We start from the raw sequence: 13,006 nt of genomic DNA, 5'->3' as shown, positions 1-13,006 counted from the left end.
ACCTCATTTTTATGCTTGCCTTAAAAAAAAAAAGAAAGAAAAGAAAGATAGAGCTGAATGTTCCTAGGATGCTACGTAACTACTGGATGACTTCATTTCCTCAACTCTTTAGAGCTCGAGGTTGAAGAAAAGAATGAGGAGGCCTCAAAGTCTGGTATGGAGTATTTACTGTTGTTTTGGTATCAAAAATGAGGTTATTCCTTTTTTCTTTTTTTTTTTTTTTTTTTTTTGAGACAGAGTCTTACTTTGTTGTCCAGGCTAGAGTGAGTGCCGTGGCCTCACCCTAGCTCACAGCAACCTCAAACTCCTGGGCTCGAGTGATCCTTCTGCCTCAGCCTCCCGAGTAGCTGGGACTACAGGCATGCGCCACTATGCCCGGCTAATTTTTTTTTATATATATATATATCAGTTGGCCAATCAATTTCTTTCTATTTATAGTAGAGACGGGGTCTCGCTCTTGCTCAGGCTGGTTTTGAACTCCTGACCTTGAGCAATCCACCCGCCTCGGCCTCCCAAGAGCTAGGATTACAGGCGTGAGCCACCGCGCCCGGCCTAAAAAAAAATGAGGTTATTCCTATGTGTGGCTATACTCTAAGTGCCACCAACTTGACCAAATAGGACCAAAGACAGTAGAGGCTACCATTATAAATTTTTTGTTAGCACTTAATTATGCTTTGCCACAAGTACAATGATCTAAATGAGACTGGATTCTCATGCCTATGAAACCCATCTCTGGGGACCTCTCCCTTGTCATCAAACCTGACACTTCAGTGTGTTCAACAGCTGCTGTTCCTTTTCGCTGACTGACTCCTCTAGTTGCTTCTCTGCCATTTGACTTTGTTGCAGTTGGCTGAGAAGGTACAGCACCTAGAAAAAGACACAAGCCAGTGGGCAGTATTAAACAACAAGGGGAAAAGGAATTTTGACTTAGTTCAAGCAGTGATCCAGATGATTTTTGTGATTTAGAAGTAAAATTGTTATCTTTTGCTCTCATAGTTTAAAGGAGTAAGCCCAGCACCAATGTTTCTCAGCATGTTAACGTTAGTATTCAAGTTGGAGGCTAACACAGAGATTGTCACTGGTATGTGTAAACTCAGACAAGTCACTTGTCTGTTTCAGGTTTCCTCATATTTGCAAAATTTGGAAAGGACCATATGGCCTTTTGAAGGAAACTTCATATCCCCCTACATTTTTAAACTAACAACAAAAGACAATGCTAGTTTCTCTGTTAAGTTTCTTGGCTTGATAGAGTTTACCTTCTCTTGGTGCTGTTGCTCCACTCTGACCAGCTCAGCTTGTAACTCTGTCTCTATCTCAGCAAAATGATTTCGTTCCTCAAACAGCATCTTCTGCATGTCAGCACAGCTGGCCTTGCTCTGTTTCAGGCTGCTTTCAAGCTTGCTGACCTGTATTTTGGAGGAGACCAGCTGGAAGGGATAAAAGAAGATCAGTTTATTTGGAAAATGACAACCTTCCTCCCTCCCCCATTCATTAGGTAGGAAAATGTTAGTTTTCTTGAAATGGTCTGAGACAAGTTTCTCCATGTCTAAGTTCATTCTTATGTTTTCATGTCATATAGATTCTAACACTGAATAGTAACAACACTACTGTTCAATTCCCAGGCTAAGAGTCCTTATTTCTGCTGAGATACATATCTTGGGGTTAGAAGCCACTGCTAAGGTCATTTTATTTCTTGTTCTGCCTCAAGGCAAGAGTAAACAGTATCTGACAACTCCAAATTCTGGTATTTAAGAAGTTCTTCCTTAATTTTAAAGAGAAATCCACAGGACACACCCTTATGGCTAATTTTGTCCCATTTCAGAATGTATGTATTCACATGTCAGAACTCGTAGATACATTAGCTGAGAATGCAGACCTGGCTTTTCAGGCTACACTGATATCCTATGCTGGCCTAATTTTACTTTGACTATTAGCCCAAATGGTGAATATTGTAAATACCAGTGTTCACAAACTAATCAGAATTTCCTTAGTGGAACAAATCTGCTAACCCAACACAAAAATATACAAAGGGTAACATTGTTCAAACTTCTGGATTTGGAGTTTGTATGTTTGTCTTGAGTGAAAATACCTCAATTGCCAGAGGTGATCAACTTTCATTCTTCTTGTGACAATATAATTTTTTTTTGAGACAGAGTCTCATTCTTGTTGCCCGGGCTAGAGTGCCATGGCATCAGCCTAGCTCACAGCAACCTCAGACTCCTGGGCTCAAGCGATCCTCTTGTCTCTGCCTCCCGAGTAGCTGGGACTACAGGCATGTGCCACCATGCCCAGCTAATTTTTTAAAATATATTTTTAGTTGGCTAATTAATTTCTTTCTATTTTTAGTAGAGACGGGGTCTTGCTCTTGCTCAGGCTGGTTTTGAACACCTGACTTCGAGCGACCTGCCCGCCTTGGCCTCCCAGAGTGCTAGGATTACAGGCGTGAGCCACTGCGCCTGGCCTGTGACAATTTTAAGGTCAGTGAAGATGGCTTTACCTTAAAATGAATCTTTTTTTCTTTTTTTTAGACAGGGTCTTGTTCTCTCACCTGGGCTAGAGTGCAGTGGCATCAGCATAGCTCACTGCAACCTCAAGCTCCTGGGCTCAAGTGATCCTCCTGTCTCAGCCTTCCAAGTAGCTGGAACTATAGGCATGTGCCACCACACCCAGCTAATTTCTCTTTTCTTTCTTTTTTGGTAGAGATGGGATGTCACTCTTGCTCAGACTGGTCTCAAATTCCTGGCCTCAAGCAATCCCCCTGCTTCAGCCTCCCAAAGTGCTAGGATAATAGGCATGAGCCACCATGCCCAGCCTTAAAATGAATTTTTGTCAAAAGATGCTTAGGTTTTCCCTTTTCTAGATTGTATCTTAAATGTTTTGAATATACATCTCATAGGTGTTTTAGAAAGTAGTACAATATAATAGTTCATGTTTAGCCAGTGACCCACTATGGCATCCTGGTCTTTTCCTAATAACAACAGCTAACATTTATTGAATGCTTGCTATATGCCAGGCACAATGGGTATCAATTTGCCAGTCATATTATATTTTCATAAGTGACTGGCCTGTAGTTGTTTACACGAACCTTTACCCACTAAATTCTCTAATGTTAGTGTCATTGGGGTTTCTACCATGAAAAGTGGCAATAACACTATGACAGTATTCCAAGGTTAACATCTTATTTCAACCTACACAACCAGACTCCTAATTGCTGGTAGGAAGAGTGATGTTTACCTCTCCAATTAAATATTTCAGGGCACACTTGGCTTCCAGAATGGTAGCAATATTCTCCCACCGTTGTTTTGGCCTGTCTTCACTTTCTGCATCCAGCAGCTTCTGCTGTAGGTCAGCAATCTGAGCACTCCTTCAGGGAAAGAAACAGTGAGCTTTATTGTGAGTAGCCTCAATATCAAGGAGAAGGGGGAAGAGCTCTAAGGAGAAACTTCAAATAATTTTACGGGTGGAGCTATTAGTTTAATATCATTTGAACAATGGTTGAGTCATCCAGTTAGGATTTTATATAGTATTTCAAAACCTCTTACAAAGGGACTCCAATGGACTATCCAAATGGTTTTATTTTATTAAATATTGGTTGAAATAAATGGGTCATATGGTGGAATGTAGAAAGATTTATTATACTAAGGCTTTTATTGTAGGGGATTAACTATAACGTAACTTTGTCTTCAGGCCATATAGGCTCAGACTGTGATATGGTTGGGGCCACCCATGTAAGGGTAAGATTCAGGTTGGAGAAGGAAAAAATCTCAAAAGAACAAACAGGTAGCTGCTCTTTGCTAGAAGCAAATACCAAACTGACACCTATGGCTGGTATTATGAGAGGTTATCTTGAAGTGCTTGCCACAGGACCAAGAAATTTCTAATAAAAGTTTATACTCTAATCCTTGTTATAGCTTCCTGATCTAGTATGGTCTTTCTGATGTAGTATGGCCTAATAGACCAAGGTCTGCACAATATTTTAGTTTCATTAATAGCTTTCTTCTCAAATTTGTTCTGTGTCTAATGAGAGGGAACATATCAGAATGTGTTTAATATGCAGTGCTATGTTAGGTACTATAAGGAAGGATGGTTATAAAATTAATCTAAGACTGCAGTTCTCAAATTTTGGGGGCTCAGGACCCCTTTACATTCTTCAAAATTATTGAGCACCTCTAGAAATTCTATTCACATGTGTTATACCTATAGATATTTATAGTATTAGAAAGTAAAATTGAGAACAATTTAAATATTAATTCACTTAAAAATAACAAACCCATTGTACATTAACATATTTTATAAAAAATAACATTTTCCAAAACAAAATCATTTAGTGAGATGAATGGAATTATTTTACATTTTTGTGAATCTCTGTAATGTCTGGCTTAGTTGAAGATAGCTGAATTCTCACAGCTCCCTCTGCATTCAATCTTTTGTGATATGTTGTTCTAGTTGATGTAAATGAAGACAATCTGGCCTCACATGGATATGCAGATGGTAAAGGGAAGAGTATTTTAATAGCCTTTTCAGATAATTGTGGACAGTCTTCTTTGATACTACACCAAAATGCAACAAGTGGTAGTTCCTTAAAGTTAGTTACAATGTGGAATCTCAGATTATTATTAATAAACTTTTTGTACTCTTATATTAAAATTCATTGGCCTATCTTGCAATCTGAATGGATCTTTTACCTATACATGGTTCTGTAACATGTCATTTGGACAATATTAGTTCACTGAGTCATGCAGATCTCCCAAATGTTAATATATTTCATTATATATTAAAAAATACTTGCTAATATCACTACTGATCTTATCAGAAAAATCATGAAAAACTGTCAATGGTGGCAGATACAAGTTTTCCAAAATTTAAAATTTTGCTTGAAAACTCAAATTTTATCTTTGGTAACAAACACTGTCCATTGTTTTCCTTAAAGCAACAGGCTCACTCTGTTTATTTTTGAGAATATGTCTGCCAAAGTAACCAAGTGTGCATGACCATAGTTTGTCTGTCAGTTGTTCACTCAAGTAAAAATGGTGTTCCATGCAAAAAGAGGCCTGTTGAGCTCACACCTCAATCACATAATGCTTTTCTTGAGACAATCATTATATTCAGCATGCAGCAGAAATGCCTGATGTGTTCTTTCTACTTCAGGATATTAAAAAGACATGAACTTCAGGGTCAAGATTTAATAAAATTAACAATTTTTACTGCTTTATCAAAACCACTCTTAATTAAGACTGGCTTTTTTTGTTTTAAACTGAGAGTGTGTAGTCATGAAGCATACAATGACTACTGACTCAGGTTGGTACCACTGCTTTCATTCAACCTAGGGTGTTAGCAGTTTAGTCTGCTAAACTGCTTTTGCGCTATCAGTGCAAATGTCAACATAGTAAACCGACAAATAAGGTCTTAGTATTATTATGAAAATAGGTTTGACTGTTTGGACTCCCTGAAAGGCTCCTGGAGACTCCCAGGGGTCTGTGGACCACACTTTGAGAACCCTGGTCTAACGTGTAGTCCTTTTCTTCAACAAGCTTAAAATTTGTCTTTAGATTTATAAAACTAAAACATAAAATAATAAACAAATACAAAGATAACATGTCCTCTGTAGCACATAATTGAGTATATTAAGTTCTGCAAGAGTTTAGAGAAGGGGAAGATTAGTGAGGGATGAAGAGTCTGGGAAAACTTCTGGAAGAGGTGGGACAGAACACTTCAAAGTAATCATCTGTCATTGGCCCTTTCCTATCTTCTCTGACAATTCACGTCCCTTATCTATTTCAAAATTTAGTTTAAGTATCATCAACTTTAGGAAAATTCCCCTAATTAAACTCACCTCTGTCTAATTCCATTGACTTAGCACCTGCCCTACATTTACATAATCATTTACTTGTGCATGTGGCATACAGGTAAATGTTTAACGACAAGCACTTTAAAAACCAGCTTTGATTTGTACCTTTTCTGTGGTGTAAATATTCTCACTATAACCAATTGTAAGTCATCAATGGTTTAAGACATTCCTGAAATCTTAACAAATGATTCTAACATACCACTATGAGCAATTATACTATTTCCACCTGACAGCAAAGATAATGCCATCATTTTTTTCTGTATATCCCAATTGCATCCAGTGCAGCACAAAGTAGGAACTCAAATGTTGAGTAATTTACAGATGTATCCAAAGATAAACATCTAGTATGTATTGCTAAAACCAAATTAAATGATCCCCAGGTCTTCTGGAAAATAAAGTTCTATTTTCCTAAGACACTATAAAGTTTCTATCAAAGTTCTGTTCCTTCTAGATTTCATAAACTGCTTAAAAGACAATAATAGTGATTAGAGAGGCTGTGTGGCATAATTTCTGGTCTTAGAGCCAGGAAGAGGGAGAGAAGGACATTAACTGAGCATTTCTAATGTGCCAAGTACTGTAGTATGCACCTAACTAATCTCATTTACTTTTTGTGATAACTTTACTTGTATGTTACATGATATCTCTTTTGTTAATGATCTCTGAAGTTCTCCTGTGTTGTTGCTCTTCTATTATCATTTCTTGGGTTCCTCTAAAATTCTGTTCTTAGTTCTACATTTCAGAGATACTACTACATCAAAAATTGTAGTGTATTGCAAAGAGCATGGACTTGGGTTTTGAATCCCAGCTGTGTTGTTAGCCCATTAATATCTATTGCAAATTTCCTAAGATTGCTGAACTTCATTTTAGATCTCTGAAGTGAGAATAATGATACTTACCTCACAGGATGTCAAAGAAACTGAATGAGAAAATTGTATCTAACATGTCTAGTGAAACATCCAGTTCAAAAAATTGTTATTTTCTTTTGTTTTTCCACCATCACAAAGCTTTTGAAAAACTGGCTTTTGAATCACCGGATTAATAGTTTTCTATTATTTTTTTAAGAGACAGGATCTTGCTGTGTTGTCCAGGCTGGAGTGCAGTGGTGTGATCATAGCACGCTATAGCCTCTAAATCCTAGGTTCAAGTGATCCTCCCACCTCAGCCTCCTGAGTAGCTGGAACTACTGTCACACATTATCATGCCTGGCTAATTAAAAAAATTATTTTGTAGAGATGGGGTCTCACTATGTTGCCTAGGCTGGTCTTGAATTCCTGACCTCAATTGATCCTCCCACGTTGGCCTCCCAAAATGTTGGGATTACAGGCATGAGCCACTGTGCCTGGCCAATGGTGTTTTTTTGAGACAGAGTCTTGCTCTGTTGCCTGGCCTAGAGTTCCATGGCATCAGCCTAGCTGACAGAAACCTCAAACTCCTGGGCTCAAGTGATCCTCCTGCCTTATCCTCCTGAGTAGCTGGGACTACCAGGCACATGTCACCACTCCCAGCTAATTTTCTTATTTCTATTTTTAGTTGCCTGGCCAATTTTTTCTATATATTTTTTTTTTTTTAGTAGATGTGGGGTCTCACTCTTGCTCAGGCTGATCTCGAACTCCTGAGCTCCAGTGATCCTCCTGCTTCAGCCTCCCAGAGTGCTAGGATTACAGGCATGAGCCACCATGCCCGGCCTCAGTGGGTTCTATTTTTGGTTCCAGGAGTAAGTTTTTATAATGCCTCAGTGATAGTCTCCTTACCTGAGTTCCATTTCAGTCTCTAGGCTTTCAATCTGCTTTGTAATAGAATCCTCTGACTCTGAAACTTGACCACGCACTTCAGCGAGTGAGAATGTACGCCTCTGTAAAGAAGAATAGTGGGAACAAGGGTGAAGTACTAAAAGGAAAGTAATCTTCCAAAGCGGTGAGGATTTCTGGGGAATGCAGAGTCTGATTATTGGTAACGTTTTTTTCTTTCATAAAGCTACTTACTCGGAGTTTAGGAGGTGGATTCTCGCCAGATTCTTTTTTTTCTTTGAGTTGAGCCAAATCCTGAGCCAGGATCTTTCTGTCTTCAAGAAGGTCATTCAGATGGCGTTTGGCTTCTTCTGTACTCACCATCACCTCAATTTCATTTCCAAGCCAATTCTAGAAGAGAAATCAGTGGTGTCTGGGTTAGGGATGAGGAATCACTGGTCCATGGGCTAGATTCAGCTCCAGACTTAATTTCATTTGGACCAGAGCCCAAATAACTAGCAGTGTGATTTCCATTCATACTTATACTCACCAAAAATGTGAGGACCTCTCTTAGAGCCTTTAATAGCAATATCCTAAAAAGTCACAAGAAAGAGACTTTCTCCAGATATCCTAGCATTTTTATGTGCCTTGTTCTTTATTTTCTCCTTAACATTTGTTCTTTGCCCCTAACTAGTTCATGATATTGAATTGAAGAATATTTTTATTATCAATTCTATTTTTAAAATTTTATTTTTATTGTTTATTTATTTCTTTTTAGATATAGGGTCTCACTCTGTCACCCAGGCTGGAATGCAGTTGTGTGATCATGGCTCGCAGTAACCTCAAACTCCTGGGCTCAGGTGATCCTCCTGCCTCAGCCTCCCAAGTAGCTGGGACTACAGGCATGTGCCACCATACCTGGCTAACTTTTTCTATATATATATTAGTTGGCCAATTAATTTCTTTCTATTTATAGTAGAGACAGGGTCTCGCTCTTGCTCAGGCTGGTTTCGAACTCCTGACCTGGAGCAATCTGTCCACATCGGCCTCCCAGAGTGCTAGGATTACAGGTGTGAGCCACCGTGCCCGGCCTCTTTCTATTTTTAGTAGAGATGGGGTCTCACTCTTGCTCAGGCTGGTCTCAAACTCCTGACCTCCAGTGATCCTCCTGTCTCGGCCTCCCAGAGTGCTAGGATTATAGCCGTGAGCCACCATGCCTAGCCTGAATTGTCTTTTCTTAAGGTTAATCAAAAGTTCCTTAAAACTTCCTTCCTCTATGAAAGACTAATAAGAGGGTACTTCCTCCAGTGGGTTTTTAGTGTCAAAGATAAGCACAGCCTGGTTGATTTCTAGTTTAAAAAACAGGGAATGTGTAATGACAAAATACCACTTGGCCTACTTTCTCTTTGCAAGTCAGGCTTTGGGATGATGATAAGATGTAAAAATTTTAGACAAAAATTTTTATTTTATGTATTATTGAATTTAACAATATATAAAAAGGATGATACATCATGATCAAATGGAATTTATTCAAGAAATACAAGCCTAGTTCCACATTTGACTATCAATCAAAGTAATTTATCAAATCTAGAAAGCAGAGACAAAAAGCATTTGAAAAACTTTAACTACAGTTAACATCATAGCTAACAAGGAAATACTGAATGTTTCCCTCTAAGATTAGAAAGAACAGAAGGATGTCTACTCTTACCACTCCTACTCAACATAATCTTGAAGGTCCTAGCCAATGCAATAGGGCAAGTATAATAAATAAAAGACATGCAGATTAGAAAGGAAGAAATAAAATTGTATTTATAGACAGCATGATTGTCTACATAGAAAATCCCAAAGAACCTACAAAAAAGCTAGTAGTCCAATAAAGTCATAAGATAAAAGTTAATATATAAAAATCAATTGTATTTCTATGTATCCGCAATGAACAACTAGATAAACAACTTTGTAGTTTCTTATAAAGTTAAGCATATACTCACCATATCACCCAGCAATCCCACCACTAGATATTTACCCAAGTGAAATAATTACTGTTTACAGAGAAACCTGTATGTGAAGTTTTCAATAGCAGCTTTATTCATAATTGCCAAAAACTGGAACAAAAAATCCAATATATCTTTCAACAGGTGAATGAATAAACAAACCATGGTACATCCATACAATGGAATACTACTCAACAGAAAAAACAAAGATGGCACAAATTACTGACATGTACAACATGAATGAATCTTAAATGCATATGCCAAGTATAAGAAGCCATACTGTATGTTTCTATTTACATGACACTTATGGAAAGGGAAAACAAAAATGACAGAATATAGTTCAGTGTTTGCCAAGGGCCAGTGATATGGGAGGAGTCTGATTACAAAAGGATATAGGAGAATTTTTGGGATAAATGAACTATTCTGTATCTCGATTGTTGTGGTGGTTATACAAGTGTACATGTTGTCAAAACTCAGAACTGTACAATAAAAGGGTAAATTTTACTGTCAGTTATGTTTTAATAAAATAAATTGGGGAAAAAATCAATTTCACTTGACATACCAACAGACTAAAAACAAATAAATCAACAAACTATAAGATCCTCTAAATAGAAAAAAAAAGTTTCTTAAAAAACCCAATGTCAAATCATAATAAAAACTTTAGCAAACTAGGAATAGGAACTTCTTCAACCTGATAAAGGGCATATACAAAAAATCCATAGCAAATATCATACTTTACAGGGAAAAACTGAATGCTTTCTCTCCGGGATTGAGAACAAAGCAAGGATGTAGTTTCTCACCTATTCTTTTCAATATTGTACTGGAGGTTCTAGCAAGTGCCATAAGGCAAGATAGAGGTTAAAAACAAAGCACAAAGCCGGGCATGGTGGCTCACGCCTGTAATCCTAGCACTCTGGGAGGCTGACGTGGACAGATTGCTCAAGGTCAGGAGTTCTAGACCAGCCTGAGCAAGAACAAGACCCCGTTCTCTACTATAAAATGGAAAGAAATTAATTGGCCAACTAATATATATAGAAAAAATTAGCCAGGCATGGTGGTGCATGCCTGTAGTCCCAGCTACTCGGGACGCTGAGGCAGAAGGATTGTTTGAGCCCAGGAGTTTGAGGTTGCTGTGAGTTAGGTTGATGCCACGGCACTCTAGCCTGGGCAACAGAGTGAGACTCTGTCTCAAAAAAAAAAAAAAAAAAGCACAGAGTGGAAAAGTAGACATAAAATTGTCCCTATTTGCAAATGGCATGATCATCTATATAGAAAATACTAAGGACTCTATAAAAAAGCTATGAGAACCAAAAAGTATGTCCAAATAATTGGAAATGGAAATAAAAAATACCATTTCTAATATCATAAAAATATAAAATACTCAGGGATATGTTTGACAAAAGATATGTAACACTTGTACTCTTAAAAACTAAAATATTTCTGACAGAAATAAAAAACCTAAATAAATGGAGAGATGTACTACATTCATAGATCTAAAGACTCAATATTCTTAAGAAGTTAATACTCCTCAAATTGATCTATAAATTCTATGCAATCCTAATCAAACTCCCAGCAAGGTTTTTTGTAGATATTGACAAGCCGATTCTAAAATTTATATGGAAACATAAAAGACCCAGTTTTCCCAAAACAATTTTGAAAAATAACAACTTTGGATGACTTATATCACCTGATTTCAGGACTTCTTATAAAGCAACCATATTGAAGACATTTTGGCATTGGCATAAAAATAGACATGTAGATCAATGAAATAGAATCTAGAAAGAAATCTACGGTCATTTGATTGTTATAAAGGTGTCAAGTCAAAATGAATCATAGAGGTAAATGTAAAGCTTCAAAATACACAACTTTTAGAAGAAAACTTAGGAGGAAATCTTAGTGACCATGAGTTTGGCAAAGATTTCTTAAGCAGGACACAAAAACCATGAACTATAAAAGAAAAAATATTAATAAATTGGATGGCATCAAAATAATAAATCTTGTTCTTCAAAAGACTCTATTACAGAATAAAAAGGCAAGCCATGGCTCAGGAGAAAATATTTATAAAACAGAAGTCCTCTGTTGGATATATCTAAACTATATAAAGAATTCTAATAAGAAAAAAATCCAAACAACCCAATTAAAAGATAGGTCCAATGCACACTATTCTAGTGATGGACATCCCAAAAGTCCTGACTTAAGCATTATATAAGGTATCCATGTAACAAAAACATTTGTACTCCCTTAATATATATTTTTTGAGACAGAGTTTTGCTCTGTCACCCTGACTAGAGTGCAGTGGTGTCCTCATAGCTCACTGCAACCTCCAACTCCTGAGTTCAAGCGATCCTCTTGCCTCAGCCTTCCGAGTAGCTGGGACTACAGGCCTGTGTCACCACACCCAGCTAATTTTTCTATTTTTAGTACAAATAGGGTCTTGTTCTTGCTCAGGCTGGTCTAGAACTCCTAGCCTCAAGCAATCCTCCTGTGTTGGCCTACTAGAGTCCTAGGATTACAGGCATGAGCAACTGTGCCCGGCCCCTTAATTTTTTTTTTTTTTTGAGACAGAGTCTCGCTTTGTTGCCCAGGCTAGAGTGAGTGCCATGGCATCAGCCTAGCTCACAACAACCTCAAACTCCTGGGCTCAAGCGATCCTGCTGCCTCAGCCTCTCAAGTAGCTGGGACTACAGGCATGCGCCACCATGCCCGGCTAATTTTTTCTATATATATTAGTTGGCCAATTAATTTCTTTCTATTTATAGTAGAGACAGGGTCTCACTCTTGCTCAGGCTGGTTTCGAACTCCTGACCTCGAGCAATCCGCCTGCCTCGGCCTACCAGAGTGCTAGGATTACATGCGTGAACCACCGTGCCCGGCCCCCTTAATATTTTGAAATAAAAAAACCAGAAAGTATTAACAAGAAAAAAAAAATACACAAAAGGATGGGGAAAACGTTTGGACAGATACTTCACAAAAGAGAACATATATATGGCAAATAAGCACATGAAAAGATGCTCAACATCACTAGTCATTAGGGAAATGAAATTAAAAACACAATGATGTACCACTACCCATCCACAGATAGCTAAAATATAAAAGATTGACTATATTAAGTATTAGTGAGAATATGCAGCAACTAGAACCCTCATACATTGTTAGTAGGAATGTAAAATGGTACAACCACTTTGCAAAACAATTTGGCAGTTGCTTAAAAGTTAAAACACACACCTACCATACGAGAAAACCAACTACTCCTCGCTAACTACACAAAAGAAATAAAAAGCATATGTCCACAAAAAGATTTGTACATAAATGTATAGTATCATATTTGTAGTAGCCCCAAACTGCAAAAAACCCAAATGCCCATCAACAGGTGAATGTATAAACAAATTATGGTATAGCCACACAATGAATGGGATGCCACTCAGCAATAAAAAGAAGTT

The 13,006-nt window shown here is 37.7% G+C and overlaps 1 protein-coding gene across 2 annotated transcripts in view; it reads right to left on the bottom strand.

Moving 5' to 3' along the window:
• Window positions 1-13,006, bottom strand: part of KIF4A (kinesin family member 4A) — a 101,392-nt gene that overhangs the window by 12,781 nt on the left and 75,605 nt on the right. For both annotated transcript variants that reach the window (XM_012736231.3, XM_012736232.2), the window contains 5 exons: window positions 7,831-7,986; window positions 7,600-7,700; window positions 3,235-3,364; window positions 1,257-1,427; window positions 760-867 (listed from right to left, as the gene is read on the bottom strand). In XM_012736231.3, the coding sequence (XP_012591685.1) occupies window positions 760-867; window positions 1,257-1,427; window positions 3,235-3,364; window positions 7,600-7,700; window positions 7,831-7,986 (666 nt within the window). The remainder of the gene's footprint in view (window positions 1-759; window positions 868-1,256; window positions 1,428-3,234; window positions 3,365-7,599; window positions 7,701-7,830; window positions 7,987-13,006) is intronic.

The sequence above is a fragment of the Microcebus murinus genome, chromosome X (genome assembly GCF_040939455.1).
Source record: "Microcebus murinus isolate Inina chromosome X, M.murinus_Inina_mat1.0, whole genome shotgun sequence".
NCBI classification, from domain to species: domain Eukaryota; kingdom Metazoa; phylum Chordata; class Mammalia; order Primates; family Cheirogaleidae; genus Microcebus; species Microcebus murinus.
This window is presented reverse-complemented; position numbering and strand designations above follow the sequence as displayed.